We start from the raw sequence: 16,397 nt of genomic DNA, 5'->3' as shown, positions 1-16,397 counted from the left end.
GTGGGTGTGTAAGACTAAGATAAGAAAGGGTGCACACCTTTAATCTCAGCTCTCAAGTTGTTTAAAGTCAACATGGTCTACAAAGGGAGTCCTGGATAGACAGGGCTACACAGGGAAATCCTGCCTCGAAAAAGCAGTAAGTAAAGGAAGGCTGAGGTGGGATAAAAGTAAGCATGGACTAATAAGTTGGAAAAAAATAGTTCAGTCACTAAATGGACTGGAAGGACAACAGCAAACCTATCGACATTTCCTCCTCCTGTCACGATACATTTTTAATGATAGAGAAAAGATGCAGACAGTGACGAAATTCAGAGGCAGCCTGACAAAGATGGAGATAATTCCAACAGTGTACAACTGCCCCACCATGACAGATTTAGGAGCGAGACAGAGTAAGATGAAGTAATGACCAGATACTAATGGAGAGAAGTCAATTGTACATCCTTAAAGATGACAACTGCAAAAGGACCCACTTCCAACTTCCCCCTCCAAACCAAATGGAGTATCGCAAAAAAAAAAAAAAAAAAAAAAAAAAAAAAAAAAAAATCAGTATCTTTCATCTGCACACACATCATGGAGGCACTGAAGGAAATGCCAGCCTCCTGGTATTCGGTGGACACTCACTGACCTCCCATTAGCTGCCAGGCAGGTTCAAATGGAAAATTTCAGGAATTCGTATGTTTTTTTTTTCCTGGTTGTTTGCTAGGACATTTTTCACATAAAATCATGGAACTATCCTAACTTGAAGGGACAAAGTCAAGTTCAATAAGGTTAAAATACAAAGCACACATGGATGACAAAAACTGTGCTTACCAAAGGTGGCGGGGGCACAGATCACCATTGGCCTCACGCTGTGGCTCAGTGGCAGAACAATTGTCTGCTACCAATTTTGAGTTGGAATTTCACTAAAGGTACGAGTTTTTGTTTTCTGCTCAAATTAAAAACAAAAACTAAGGGTATTGCAAATTATTAGGTTCTCTAATGTTTTAGTTTAAAAACTATTACCCATTAAAGACTACAGGATTGTTTCTCTTCTCCTGACTTATATTTTGTCAAAAGTGATAAACAAGAAAAGCATTTTGGTTACATAACAGAAATTATACTTTCATGGTTTTTGTAACAAACTGATGGTCTAATAGTTTAATACATCACACATTTCATATTGTGACCTTTTAAACTTAATTGTACCAAGCGAGAAAGCACATCCTCCACGACTACACTGCTAAAATAGGTATACCACACTGCTCTTTCAAGTGAACTTTTTGTTTTTGCCTGGGTCTTACAGTGTAGCCCAGGCTAGCCTTAAAATAACGGCAATTCTCTTGCCATAGCGTTCGAAATGCTGGGGATTTAATATAATAAAACACAGATTTCTTGGGGATTCCAACTGAAGAGCAACATCTGAGGGAGGGAGGCTGCAGAACAACAAATCCCATCGTGGACAGAGATCGTGATCGTCAGAAACAAGTACAATGCTTTGTTTACAGTACATCTTTTCTTTACACAACATTTTTTAAATGTATTATACTCACTTCCTAAGAAGTATTTCCATCTTACCAGTAACAATACCAAAAGGTTACTTTTCTTCATGAATTTTTCTCTAAGAAAAAAATTCCCATGTTGCTTAAGCTGTGTGTAAGCATTACCAAGCTTAACTGTATCACTTATCAGGAAAAAAATTAACATCAATCAGAAGTTATTGGAATTAAAGTGCAAATTTAACTCATAACTTAGTTATACTACCAGCTGACAAGAATTAAGTCTGATATACAACACATCATCTAGTGCAGATGGTCGTGGCTTTTTCACTTAAGTTTCTGAACTTACAAAACATAAGACACAATGCAGTCTCAAGAATTCAGTAGCTTGCTTTTCCTCTTGATGAAATGGTTTAATATTATTTGGGACGATTAGCCGTGAGACAATATGGCCACTACTTGAAATCCTGAGGGCAGCAATCAGCACTGTTACACGCTGAGTGGTTGTGTTCCTTCAACAAAAGACCACACATTCTGAACACAAGCATGCTTTGATTACAAACACCAATTTTTAATTCTCAGGACACAAGCTGCAAAGCAAAATATAACCGCTTTTTGCTGTACTAATGAACCAGTTTGCTAATTCTTGTGTGTTATACCTAGCTTTCCTGAAAGATTGAGATCTACATGAATCCAGAACTACTGCAAACATGTAAGTTCAAATTAGGAAAGCTTTTCACAATACTACATTCAAGTTGCACAGGAGACCCCAGTGATCACTAGGAAATCTACCACAGTCCAGTTTTTCCAACCCAACAAGGTCCAAACTTTGGGGAATGAGGCGGCCCTCCTCTGCTCTGAAAAATATTCGATCAAAGCGATGCTTATAAGCAGCAGGAATCCTGAGATTAGTATTTATTCTCGTATCCCATGTATACTGGCAATGCTTAGGTTTGCCCAAAAATTCCCAGGCATCAAAAACATTGGCAGGTAAACCACCACATTTGATAACCTGGAAAAGAGAAAGAATACCAGATAAGATTCATATATTCACACATACCCCAATTTAAAACATGTTTAATATTATCAACTATAATGCAACTTTTTATTTTTAATATTTTTGGGTTTTTTGAGAACACACTATGTACACCAGACTGGCACTGAATGCAGAGATCCACCTGCCTCTATTTCCCAAGTGCTGGGATTAAAGGCATGTACTACTATGCCTACAAATTACATTTAAAAAAAACAATAAAAAATAAACAAACCAAACTCTAATAATACTGTTTTTCTTTTCCATTCACATTACATGATTTACAATTTTATGGCTGGTACGACAGGATAGCAGTCAAGTACAGGGTTAGCATTAGTACACATCAGGTTCAATCTCCATCATGACAAAAAGATTCTATGTGTGGTAGAGAAAACACACCTGACCACTTAATCATTCTTTCAGTTCCAGCCTAGGGACCCACATGGTGGAAAGAGAGAACCAAGTCTCAAAAGTTGTGCTATGACTACCACGTACATATTCAAAATTAAATTCTAATATTTTTTATCTGAAAAATCTAAATATACAGAAAAAACTTAGAATAAAAACAAAAACAAAATCCTTGAGGTGTATGTCAGCAGTGTTGCCTAGCATGTAGGAGGCCCTAGGTTCTATCAATAAATAGTTTTAAAACAGTTTCAACTCAGAAGAGAATTAGGTTTTCTTGAACCTAGGGATGCTACAAATACCCTTAAATCTTTTTAAAGCTCTTCTAATTATTATTTTAGTGATTCTTATCCAACATATTTATTGCTTTATACTGCCTGTAGCACATATAGTAAGATCTCCCTTAATAGTGTAAAGGCCTCTTTTTATATAAAAACTACAACAATGTTTTCTACTGTGTACTTCCAAGTCCATACCTTTGATAAAACAAACCAAGTTAGTTTACACAACAATAGTCTCCCCAGAAACAGTGAACCAACTCTGTTACTCACTTCATGATCTCTTAAATTTGTATCTCCTGCAAATAGAACAGTAGTTGAATCTGGAGCTTCTTGCATTTTCTGAAAAACCGTTTTTAATTGACTCATTCGTTCTGCAGAATGTTCTCTGGTGCTCTCCAAATGGGACGTCATAAGGCAGAATTCATTTCCACCCACACTCACCTACAACAGGATAATCACAATTCAACAGGCCACCGACCTCTGCTTGCTAACAGCAGACTAGTCAATCTGCTGGGATTTATTTACTCAACTGAAACCATACAGTCAGCACAATCCTAGATGAAAAAAGTACAAGGTGCCAACCCCACCCATACTATTTAGCAAGCAAGAAGTAATCACAAAGTACCTCAACTGAGCCCCTTCCCAGTAACCCCAGGCCATCGATGGCTCACACCTCTCTAGAACGCTACTGCAAGGTAAAAAGACTCATATAAAAGGTCCCAAGCTGAAGTAAAGGACAGCTACGGAATTCCACCTTCCATGAAGCCATGAGTTGGTTACTTGCAAGCACAGATAATTCTTATTTATTGCTCTGTTAATCGCCTGACACAGATACTCAAAACCATTTGCAATTAAGACACTAGTAAGATTGTGTTACAATGCCTACAGAATCATCCAATTCTTCCAAACCTGGATCCTGCCTATTTCTCAAGCTCCTGACGTACTCAACTACCTTTTCATACTCAGGATGGCTAATACCGACTCTCAGCTCTACAGGATCTAGAATCACCTAGAAGAAAATCTCTGGACATGTCTGAGGAATATTCCAGATTAGGTTATTTAAGCTGGAAAGACCACCCTAAATGTAAGGGGCACCAGTGTGAGATGGGCCCCAAACTGACAAAGGGGAAAGCGAGCTCAACACTAACAGTCACTGCTCTGCTTTCTGACCGTGGACAAGGTAACCAGCTGCTCCTGCCTTACTCACTCCACGTGGCATCAGTATCCTCAAACTATGAGCCAAAGTAAAGCCTACTTTTCAAGGCTGCTTCTCTCAGGCATTGTCACATTAACGAGAAGAACAGCAGTGTCCATCACCCTAACAGAAACATAAAGCTCATTCACGCCCACAGGTTAATCCTGGCTGCAACTTGCAAAGGTCATGGGTGTTTGCATTCATACACTGGATTAAAAAGAGAAGGGTGAGGTAACAAGCAAGCTGAGTACCATGTTTATCTGACTCCTAACTCCAAATCTACAGGACTAGCTGCTTCACACTCCCACCAGCAGGCCTTCCCTCCAGCGTGAGCCACAGTGCTAGTGTTCCTTAGAGCTATGCGCAGTGCTCATTTTCCTCACTGCTCTAACAAATTATTTGACAAATGTTCTCCTTGGCAATGCTGCAATGCTGTTAAGAAAACATATGATCAGTTAAGAATCTAACTTTGCTAACTTTCCTTGTATATAAAATTATGCAGAAATCTAAGTTTTCTAAGACTATTTAAAATATATATGTAAATGGCTAACGAGCTGGCCCAGTGGGTTAATCACTTGCTTCACAAAACTGGTGACCTGAGATGGATACACAGAACCACAGTGGGAAGAGAAAACTGACTCCCAAAAGCTGTCTTCTGACCTCCAGACCCACTCTCACAGACAGACATACACAACAGGACTTAAAGAACTGTCCCAGGGATATGGCTCAGCAGGTAAGGGCCCTGCCACAAAAGCCTGACAACCTGAGTTTGATCCCTGAAACCTGTGGTAGAAGGAGAGACCTGAGTCCGCAAAGTCCTGACACACATACACGAATACTAAAAAGAATATCTATGTAAGGAATAAATTTACCTGTAAGGGCAATTCCTTCAAAAACACACAAACAAAAAACCCACCTCCCAAAACTTAAACTTACGTTCACACACAGAAGGTTTCTCATCATCTTAGTATTTGGAAACGGAACAATCTCTTGACTTTTAAATTTCACTCTTCCTTTCTTCAACAGTATAGCTGTGAAATATCCTTCTTCATTACCTTCAAACATTTATGGAAAAGAATTTAGGAAAGGTCAGGAGTATCTTCACTTTACCACCAACTCCCCTACTGTTACAAGGAGCAACATTATTTAAACAGGATCAAATCCTTGAGATTCCATTTGAAGTAGGTGAACCAAGTGAATGTTTCTCTGTCCCTTATCAAAGTTTAACCAGAGATACAAATGATATTTAAGTAAGAATAGGATAGGATAGCATATACCTCCATAGTATAATCTTTGTGTGAGGACAAGTTATATATACCCAGCAGGGACAGAGAAGGGTAGAGAAAAAGGAAGCAGGGGTGGGGAGAAGGGCATAGGGGCCAAAAGTAATTAGCTGTTACCTGTGAAAACCTGAGAATACTGAAAAGCTAGAAGCTCACAGAAAGAGCCGGAACAAAAGGCCAGTGATTCAAAGCGTCCAACTTTTTTTTAAACCACAATAAGTAAGCTGATGGGTGTGTTCACAAAAGTCTGGTACTACTGGAACATAAAATCACCACCAAGGCGAGGAAGAGAAAGGAGAATGTCTGTGTGCTCCAGGCCAGTCTAGTCTACAAAGAGAATCCCAGGACAGCTAGGGCTACACAGAGAAATCATACTTCTAAAAACCAAAAAGAAAAACGATTGCTCCAACAGCTATCTGGGATAAATATTTGAGGTTTACAGCATGAAGTTATAGCACACATATACACAGTAAATAGTTGTTATAATTAAACAAATTAAAATATCAATCGCCCTTGTAGTTTTTTGCACCAGTGGTAAAAGAAAATGTGCTTTCTGCTCAATTTTGCTGTAAGCTTAAAATTACTTCAAAAATAACTAAATTAAAAAAAAGTAAAAAAAAAAATTCCTCACCTAGGCAAGAGCCTCGTCTGGATACAGAACAAACATGCCCTGAATGTCTTGCCTAGTTCCTCATAGTCCAGTAACTAAATTTTTCTTAAATTAAGTTTTAGAGGCTCTACCAATTGTATCAAACCTGCAACCCCAGGCCATGTGAGTCCCAGGTTAGCCACCACGAATGCTGCCCGATACATTCGTAGATGACATATTTCAATACCAAAACACTGAATACACCTCATCACCTGCTGTTCAGCAGTTTCCCACAGAGAAAAGGAATGAGTGGCAGTACTCAGTTGAGTGCCCCATGCCCAACTTAGAAAATATTTTTTAGGAAGAAGAATGGCCTTAGATTAAAGACATAAATTTGGTGCACCACCACTAGTAATCTCTCTAGTACAGAACAAGCCATTTGACTATACAAAAAATTACTTTCTATTAGTAAAATGCAGGGTTTAACTTCTCTCTTAGCAGGAATTCAAATGTAAACCAAGAGGCAAGAATCCATATACATAAAGGAGCAGGTTTATGTGACATAAAAATACCAATGTAATACAAGTAAAAGGAACAAAACATAGAAATGAGGCTGGGTGTGGCGGTGGACTCATGCAATCCCAGCACTCGGAAGAAGGAGGCATGAAGATCTCCAAGTTCAGGAACACAGGGAGCTTCTCAGAAGAAAAGAACATCACAAAAACACGGTGGGCTGGCTTCTGATAGATTCCAAAACTAAAATATCCTCAAAATACTGCACACTCTCAAACCAGAATCATCTCTTCAGGAACTCACTCTTAACACCTCCTTTAATCAAAGAAATATAGCAGGGGCTGGAGAGAGGCTCGACAGTTAGGAATATGGGCTGCTCTTCTAGAGGACCCAGAGGAGCATGGCAGCTCTCAACCATCTGTAATTCAAGTTCAGAGGATCCAAAAACCTCTTCTGCCTTCCATGGACACAAGGCACACATGCATATATAGAGAAGACCATCTATACATATAATAAAGAAGTGTGGCTCACCAAATCAAAGACATGAAAACTTAAAATACAAAAACAAAGCAGTGTATTGACAGAAGATACTGTATCCATACACCAAAGTGCACGTGCCATAAACTGTAAACAAGTGACCTAAGAAATATGTAAAATTATGGAAAATAAAGGATTAATGGCATTTTACAACATAAGGGGGCTTTCAAAAAGGTGAAAGGGGAAAAAAAACAAAGAAGAAGAAGGAAGAGAAGCATAGGGGATGGTAGGAAAATTAGATGAAGAAAGAGGAAAGGGAAATGGGGATCTCCCAAACCTCCAGCCAAATCCTCCAACAATCATCTGGAACAATAAAGGAAGAAAACGGTAGAAAGAACACCAGGATAAAGCATTCGTCAAAGAAATCCAACAAAGAGGGGGCAACAAATACCAAGAGCTCTCTCCTTAGCACCTAGTATAAATCAAAATTAAAAACCAAAGGCTATGTAAAATTGAAAGTCAACAATACTCAGTTTAACAATTATAAGTTGTGGTCTGCTATAGCAAACATACTTAGCAAAGCAAAATGAGAGAAAAACTAAAATTATACTGGAAAAGGAATTAAACACTTTTGAGAAAATATGAACAAAATTTAATTATCACATTTAAAATTCATAACAACTGAGAGGGGTATGTTTACGTAGCAAGGCAGCGGAGCTGTATTTGCCATATATAAAACCCTGAGAAGAAACAGAAACAAATGGAATTTCTAGCAATTCAATTTTATTAAATATACAAGAATGAAATTTTAAAACTTTATTTTCCTAAAAAGAAATATTCATCTAATATACATGGGAAGTAGAAAAAAACAAGATCTCCTGAGTAAATAGGAAGCATGAATCAGGGAAGAGGGTAGAAGAGGAGAGGAGCAGAGAACAATATATAGCTCAAATAAAAAAAATTAAAAAAAGAAATATTCATTTCAATCATTTTTTCCATTTATTAACATTAAGCTATAAAATAATCTATAAATCTTTTGAATCTTGCATCTTGCTTATTTTCCTCAATTGATCTATTTTTCAAAGAAAAAGGCAATCAGATGGCAAGAGAAGCATTACCTGTGATAATTTTGTAGCCGCTTGCTCTCTTCTTTAGGTAGGCACAATATGAAGGAATAACTTCCTGTAGAAATACTACATCGGGACTGTACCTAATTAAAAAGAGCAAATTAACAAAAACATGAGTATATTATTTATTTTCAGTTGCCTAGAGAAAATCCCAAACATATAAAAAACTGTTAACCTACAGGACCCCTAGTACTCAATGCTTATACTGACCTTTATCTGTGATAATTACCATACAATACCATAGTGACCAATTAAAAATGGGCTGGATGTGTAGCTCAGGGACAAGGCTGAGTTCAATTTCAGCACTCTCTACATATCACCCCGGTGGAATTCAAACGGAAAGCGCTATATATACTACACTGAGAGTTTTCAATGATCATATACATCAACACATGTATTCAATGTTCCCTCTTCAGATTCTCTTAAAGAGCTGTCCAGTGATAACAGCGCCAGAGAACTTCAGTGCTTTACCAAGGCCAGAAACAGATCATTAGGGTACCTTTCATTTCATATCAGTAATTATAGACAAAACTTACTATGCAAAGCTCACAACTCTAGAACGCATCTAACATAAATTGGTGTTCCAATCCACCCCAAGGCCCTCCCCAGACGAAACACCCCAACTCTCAGGTATTTATTCTGAGCTGACCTTAAAGTCAAATTTTCAAGTACACAAATTTCAACTGTTGCTTTGTAGAGCCATTAACACACTGATCACAGTCACTACCACAGAAGTGACAATACTTACAAAGCTAGGTAAGAACACACCCCTCGAGCCCTCTCTGGCAGATTGCTTCCATCTAATCCGTCAATATTCCAGGTAATGAAAGAGATAATGCTGCTGTCTTCTAGAGGGGGTTCAGATGGACTGGTTTCTAAGATGGTGGTTTCATTTGAATCCTCGTTGGTTAGATCAACACTGGAAAGATCAAAATAAAGTTTTTAAAGACCTACAAATTGCGAAATGTTGTATTTAGGGGCTATGGCAGTAACTCAGCTGGCAGCCCTACTCACATTGAACACTGGAAGTTGTGGCATGCTTATAATTCAACACCAGGAGGCTGAGACCAACAGATACGTGAGACCTGGTTTACCTTAAGGGATGAGTCCAGGGTCCCAGTGGGAGACTGTCTCAAGAAGCAAGGAGCACTACTCCTGAAGAACCCAAATCTGACTTCTGGCTTCCAACGTGCCCTCTCAACATGAATCTTGCTGTATCTGTTGCCCTCAATTTGAAGATACAGACTGATCATTCCTAATTAGAAAATCCATATTCTAAATTACCTCAGCTCAGATTTTGGCCCCAACCACCTCAAATAATGGATACTTATCCTATAACTAATTTTCTTTGACAAATCCTAAGAGTCTATAGAAAATACAAAGTTGGGCTGGAGATGGAGTTCAGAAGGTAAAGGTGCTTGCTGTCAGCCTAGTGGCCTGAGTTCAACCTCCAGAACCCACATGATGGGGACAGCTGCAAGTTGTCCTCTGCCTCCACGTGCTGGCATGTGTGTCTGTCCCTGGAGGGAACAATTTCTCCCAGAGTGAGTTTTTTCAAAAGCTTGACCACGATCACTTTTGCTTCTTGTTTTATAATGATCCACCTACAAGCATACTAACCATCCATCTGCGCATGGCCACAAGTAACGGCTTTCTTCAAAGCAGTCAGCTTCAAGAACTTGGATAACTTTTGATTCTTACAACAGTTATCTACTTTTAAAACTGAAAAGCAATAAAAAAGAATCCCTAGCCGGGCGGTGGTGGCACACGCCTTTAATCCCAGCACTCGGGAGGCAGAGGCAGGCGGATCTCTGTGAGTTCGAGGCCAGCCTGGTCTACAAGAGCTAGGTCCAGGACAGGCTCTAAAAAAGCTGCAGAGAAACCCTGTCTTGAAAAACCAAAAAAAAAAAAAAGAAAAGAAAAAAAAAAAGAATCCCTAACCAACTATGCACCCAAATTCTCTAAATTTGTGTTATTAACAATTACTTACCTTAGTCTCTTTCCCTACTTCCCTTGAGACTTGCTTATATACACCCCTTACAACCTATGAACATTACCACCAATATATCATCTTTTAATACCTTTTAACTGGAACACTTCTTTTTTTGTTTTTTTGTTTTTTGTTTTTCGAGATAGGGTTTCTCTGTAGCTTTGGAGCCTGTCCTGGAACTAGCTCTTGTAGACCAGGCTGGTCTCGAACTCACAGAGATCCGCCTGCCTCTGCCTCCCGAGTGCTGGGATTAAAGGTGTGCGCCACCACCGCCCGGCTTAACTGGAACATTTCTTTAGTCTCTCTCATGAGTGACACTTTTGAAGATTGCAGGCCACTTGTCCTATAGAACATCCTCCAGTTAAGCTTGGTATTTTCTTACAACTCTATAAAGTGATGCACGTTGAAGCAGGAATGACAGCATAATCATGTCCCAATACATGGTCAAGATGTTAATCAAATTTCCCCACTGTAAAGTACTGATCCTCCCCACTTTCTACGCAGGATTTTGTGGGTTTTGACTCTATGAGCATCTTGTTTATATGAGTCTACTTTCATCCCAATTTTATTATCCATTGATTGTACTAATGTGAAAGTTATTTTGTAGTTCTCAAAGGCTTTCTCTAACCCCTCAAACCTTGACCATTTAGCAGTTTGAATTCTACAATAGTCATTTGTCCTATAAATAGCTGGGACTTACTTAAATATGGATCCCTATTTTATTGTGCAGACCACAACTTGTTTCTAATTACCCTACTGTTCACTCTCTCTGCTTCTACATTGGTTCCTATGTATTTCTGGGATATTTCCAAAGTTTTCTGGGTACTCCCTTACTTTTTAGCACTTTCAATGCCAATATAAACAGTAACAACAGTCTATTTGAGACAGGGTCTCACAATGTATACCTGCTGACTTCAAAATTAGTAAGTCTCCTTCAACATCTGAGTACATGCCCAGGCTATTCCCTAGGAGTCACCATGTAGCCCAAGCTAGTCTCAAACCCTTGGCAATCTAATCCTGCCTCAGCTTCCCAAGTTGCATATGCTACCAGATCCAGTATGAATCACCCTCTGTACTGCAAGGAACTGCTCACTCGTCCTGGCTGCCTAGAACCAAAATAATGACACAGAAACTGTATTAATTAAATCACTGCTTCGCCTATTAGCTCTAACTTCTTATTGGCTAAGTCTTACATATTAATTTAACCCATCTCCATTAATCTTTGTATTACCACGAGGTTGTGGCCTAACAGCAAAGTTTCAGCACGTCTATCTCTGGCGGCGGATCCATGGTGTCTCTGCAACTCTGCCCTTCTTTTTCCCAGCATTCAGTCCAGTATTCCCCGCCTACCTAAGTTCTGCCATATCAATAGACCAAGACAGTTTCTTTATTCATTAACCAAGAAAAGCAACACACAGACAGAAGGACCTCCCACACTTCTGTATGCACAAAAGTAATTTTAATTAGTTAATTAATTTAATTTTGGGTTTCTGCGACAGGGTTTCTCTATGTAACAGTCCTAACTTTCCTGGAACTCAGCTCTGGAGACCAGGTTGGCCTTGAACTCACAAAGATCTCGATGCCTTGTCTGGTCAAAAATAATTTTAAAGAGCACCAAAAACTGTTTAATGCCAGATTACATTTGGAGTTTTACCCATCTGAAAAAGCTTTCTCACTCAACATTCAATACTACACTTTTTCTGTAGTCTTACCAAAGAGAAAGGGCTAAGTCATTTCAGAACCTTGTCAAAGATGTTAGGACCCTCATTTCTATTGAAAACATGAGACTGAATAGATGACTCAGTACTTAGGAACACTTGTTCTTGCAGAGGGCTTAGGTTCAGTTCCTAAAACTGTGTTGTTTTTAACTAAGTCTCTATCGCTCTACTTTATTAATAAAGACTCAGTAGCTAGAAGCTGGGGTGAAAACCTGCTAGCTCAGAGAAACAGAGAAAGCACCCCGACTTTCTCTTATGCCACCTGAGAGGAAAAAAAAATAATTCCTCCAACAGGAGTACCCCAATTTCTATTTCCTCACTACCTCCTGACTTCCTCCCACAGGCTTTTTCCTGTCAACTGATTGCTTGCTCCGCCTCTCAACCTAGGATTGATTTTATTTAACCCTGTTTTAATGTTCAAGCAGAAAATCTCTTGGATTAAAGGTGTGTGCTAGGGCTGAGCCACACCACAGCTAAAAACAAGTTCTTCCAGTAAACAAAGAAATCTCAGGGGTTATAGTGTGATCAAATATCCTACAACAGAACTATAATCAAGGGTGACCCATAACTGTTTGTAACCCAGTTTCAAGGGTTCAGATGGCCTCTTTTGGCCCTGTGGGTACCTGCATAAAACCAAGCTTGTTCAGTACAAGCTTCAGTACACATACACCCCTTTAAAAACAAAAGCATTAAAAGCAGGATCACACATGTGACATTTCTTTCATAAGTTGCACTTCAAAGTTCAAACAGTATGCTGTCTGTTCTTCCGTAACTGTAACACAGTTTCAAGCCTGCAATTTATGCAGCATCTGTAACATATAAGGGAAGACTAGAGAAATGAATTCCATTTCAAAAATGAAACACAAAACGGAAAAAGAAACTCTAAATGTGATGCTGAGTTAAAAACTTTTAAGTACCTGAAAGGCCTAGTCAGCCTTACAGGCATCATTTGTTGACCTTTTAAACACAGGAATAAATGTATCCATCACTGATACCTTGGACTCTATGCTCTAATTCAGGGCTTCCCAATTTAAACCACCTGGGATCTTGACAAAAAGCAGATTCGGATTTAATGGGTTTAGTATTGGAGTCTAAATCTGCATGTGCACCAGAATCCCAAATGGTGGAATGTTGCTCATTCGGGTCCATATTCTAAGTAACAAGGCTATAGGCTACAACCTTTTACTCCTAACTCTTTAGATCTTTTCAAACCTTTTAGGTCACAGGTTTGAATATGGCTCATGTGTCAAAAGTATGAGCCACACAAGTCTGACAGTCAATTTAAGAAATCCTCCCTCCTCCACCAGGAGTGCTAATGCAATCAAGTCTCCAGAGGCACTCAGATCATGAAAGGATTTCATGACCTCATGTGTCCCCAAACCAATCAACGAAACCAAGTCTCCAAATGCATCAAGGTACCCCAAAGCTGGGAACCAGAATAGCACAACCTGGACACCAGATTCCCTTAAGTTCCTCGGTAAATTCTGGTTGTAATGGTTCCCAAGTCCCTATTGCGTCTTCAGATAAATGTGATGACCAGCAAGTTTGCCCTGAAGCTACAAGGAAGCAATGGAAAGAACGCACCACATACTCGGAGAAACCAAAGGCTCTCCTCCAAAGACATTTTGATCAGGGTATGTACCCAAGCCTGGAGGAACATGTGGAGCTGGCACTGATGATTGGTGTGACCGAGTATGAGATCAAGATTTGGTTCAAGCACCAGCGTGCTAAGTACAAACAGGAGAATCTGTGGAAAATTCACCAAGTCCTGCCAGAATCAAATGGAAGCTCAAAAGATGTTTCTGTGTCTACCCATTTCCACTGTCACTTATCTGTTCCTGCCCTTGCAAATATAGAGTGCATGTCTCTAGACACATCCACTGTGGACTTTATTCGCCCACCCACCCACAGCCTGCAAGCTTCTCTCCATCATGATCAGGCCATAGAGGATACTGGATGTAGTCCCCAAGAGGACCTGCTTGAAGGTCAAGCCTCTGCTGTAGCTCAAAACCCTGGTCAACCCACAGTGGTTGAATCTCAACTTTACCCAGCAGTGGCTCAATAGGCAGCCTCAATGGAAGCTCCAGTTTCCACCACAGAGGAAGTCCATGGACCAAACAATGTTCAATACTTATATCCAACTTTTGAGCAGCACTGGCAACAGATCCTTGAGAATCTAATCACATGGGAGGACTCATAGACATGGAGTACATACTGCCTCCACACCCTGGACCAGTCCAAGCCAAAAGTCTTCAAAGCAAGGAAGAGTTGTGGTGATAATGTCATTGATCTCAGGATTTGTTAGAATGATTTTAGACTAATCTGTATTAGTTTCAGGCCAATGTGGTCCATATACTCAAAAATTTTCTTTTGAAAAAAATACTGAGTCTTTCAAAAACAATCTAAACATTGATTAAGTATTGTTGCCTTATATTTTAGTTAAATAAAAGTAGAATATATTTTCTGTCAAAAAAAAAGAGAAGAAATCCTCCCTCCAATAAGATGGAGACTCCCAGAAGTTCTTTAACTTACACACAGTGGCACTCACTCATGCTCAATTAAGGAGGGGGAAAAGGGCCAAAAAGTCACTAATGGATAACTGGATTCCACTCATTTATTATCTCTGGGAAGTGGAGTCCCAGCATTTTTTAAAAAATCTCTCCAAGTAATTTCAGCACAACTGTTTTATGAGGATTTCCCATCTCCTTTGACACGGACAATAAATTCCCCTGTAAGAGACTTTAGCTGTTGTCTTCAGAAAGCAGCACAAAACTGGAGTCAGAGCACTGAAATGATAGAAACAGCATACACTGAAAACAAGTACTGAGCCTGGTATGGTGGCTAATCCTTCTAGTACCCCAGAGGCTGAGGCAGGAGGATTGCCAGAACCCCAATGCCAGCCTGGACTACACACTATGTTCTAGATGAACTTGTGAGATCCTGTCTCAAAGAAATAAACAAAACTACTGCTTGCACACAAGAGAGCAGATAAACAATGCAGAAACAAAGAGACCTGCAGCTTACCATTCTTCTTAAAGATTTTCTACCTCAACTGTTTTCTAAATCTCTAGTTTACAAGTCACAATAGTTCAAGTGAGTAAGTTTATTTCAATATTGAGTAGTGTTTCACAAACCTTTAACCCCACTCTGGGGAAGTGGCAGGCAGAAGTCGAGCCTTGACCACAGGAGTCCCAAGTCAGCCTGGGCATGTGTCTCAAATAATAAATTACATATCAGCTGGGGGATGCTGGAACTAGATGTAATGCTAGCAAAAGGAGGGCTAGAACAGGGGAGTCAAGAGCTGGCGGTCAGGTATAATGTCTCAAAAAAGAACAGTAACAATAAGTAAACATTTCATCCTGTGTGGTGGGCACTTTAATCCCAGTCCTTTCGAATTTGAGGCAAGTAGATCTCTGTGTTTGAGGTCAGCCTGTTCTACATACCAAGTTCTGAGCAGCCAGAGATGGGGGGGGCACTTTGCCTCTAAATAAGTAAAAATAATTTACATTTCAGAGTTTTCTTTCCTTCCTCCATTGGCTAAGAAAAAAAATCACGTCAGAAGTCGATCGTTCTACAAGCCTTTAAACCCAGCACTAAGGGGGCAGAAGCAGGCGGATCTCTTAGTTTGAGGCTTGTCTGGTCCACAGAAAAAAATTCCAGGACAGCCAGGTCTATGTAATGAGACTCAATCTCAAGACAGTAAACAAGCCAAAATAAGCAAGTCACGTTTGAAGTGACTGTGTCCCTCGGAAAAAAGCCTTCCCTCTGATGCCCAGCCCGAGGGCGCCGGCTTCCATTTCCAGGTAGGGTCTTCTGATGCCCAACGCGGCCCCCAGAAAACTGCCCGGGACCCCCATCGCTTACTAGGTCTCGGATTGGAAGGACGTCGGAGGCTGGCGAGGCCATGCGGGGTCGTTCTCTGGCGGTTCGAAGTAGGCGCTCAGCGCTTTCTGAAAAGCAAAGGCACAAGGATGGAGGGCATGCTCCGCCCACCTGGGAGGAGGGGAGAAAACGAGAAACGCAAACCCACGTCCATCTGCCAGTCGTTCTCCGACAGGAAGGTGTGGGCCATCGTGGTTTCGCATTTCGCCACCAACGCAAACCCCATGCACTGAAGCCGTCGCCTCTTCACCCGCTGGTCAATCTCCTCCTCTGTTTCTGCTGCTGCGGGCGCCGCCGCCGGCTCTGCCGGCTCCCGCGCATCCGAGCCGTTCCCGGACGCCATCAGCACAGCATCTCCCGAGGCGATCCGCTCCGCACGCCGCTTCCCGCGCGACTGGGAAAACAAACGCCGGGCTCTGCGCAGGCGCG

General features: G+C 40.4%; 1 protein-coding gene across 1 annotated transcript; it reads right to left on the bottom strand.

Annotated features, from left to right (window-relative positions):
* Nucleotides 1-2,025: 2,025 nt before the first annotated feature.
* Nucleotides 2,026-16,397, bottom strand: Tdp2 (tyrosyl-DNA phosphodiesterase 2). Its single transcript, XM_038335130.2, has 7 exons — nt 16,117-16,397; nt 15,951-16,036; nt 9,127-9,297; nt 8,370-8,461; nt 5,326-5,444; nt 3,465-3,635; nt 2,026-2,487 (listed from the first exon to the last, which is right to left on the bottom strand). The coding sequence occupies exons 1-7, from the start codon at nt 16,309-16,311 to the stop codon at nt 2,212-2,214; spliced, it is 1,110 nt and encodes a 369-aa protein (XP_038191058.1). The 5' UTR covers nt 16,312-16,397; the 3' UTR covers nt 2,026-2,211.

This window comes from Arvicola amphibius, chromosome 6 (assembly GCF_903992535.2).
Source record: "Arvicola amphibius chromosome 6, mArvAmp1.2, whole genome shotgun sequence".
In the NCBI taxonomy this organism is placed as follows: Eukaryota; Metazoa; Chordata; class Mammalia; order Rodentia; family Cricetidae; genus Arvicola; species Arvicola amphibius.
This window is presented reverse-complemented; position numbering and strand designations above follow the sequence as displayed.

Excerpts from the sequence above, each read along its gene's own strand:
- Tdp2 (XM_038335130.2), bottom strand. The coding sequence starts at position 16,311 with ATGGCGTCCGGGAACGGCTCGGATGCGCGGGAGCCGGCAGAGCCGGCG. Across the intron at positions 8,462-9,126 it reads GTGTGTTCTTACCTAGCTTT|GTACAGTCCCGATGTAGTAT; the intron begins GTAAGTATTGTC and ends CTTTTTAATTAG. Across the intron at positions 5,445-8,369 it reads CGGCTACAAAATTATCACAG|GTAATGAAGAAGGATATTTC; the intron begins GTAATGCTTCTC and ends AAATGTTTGAAG.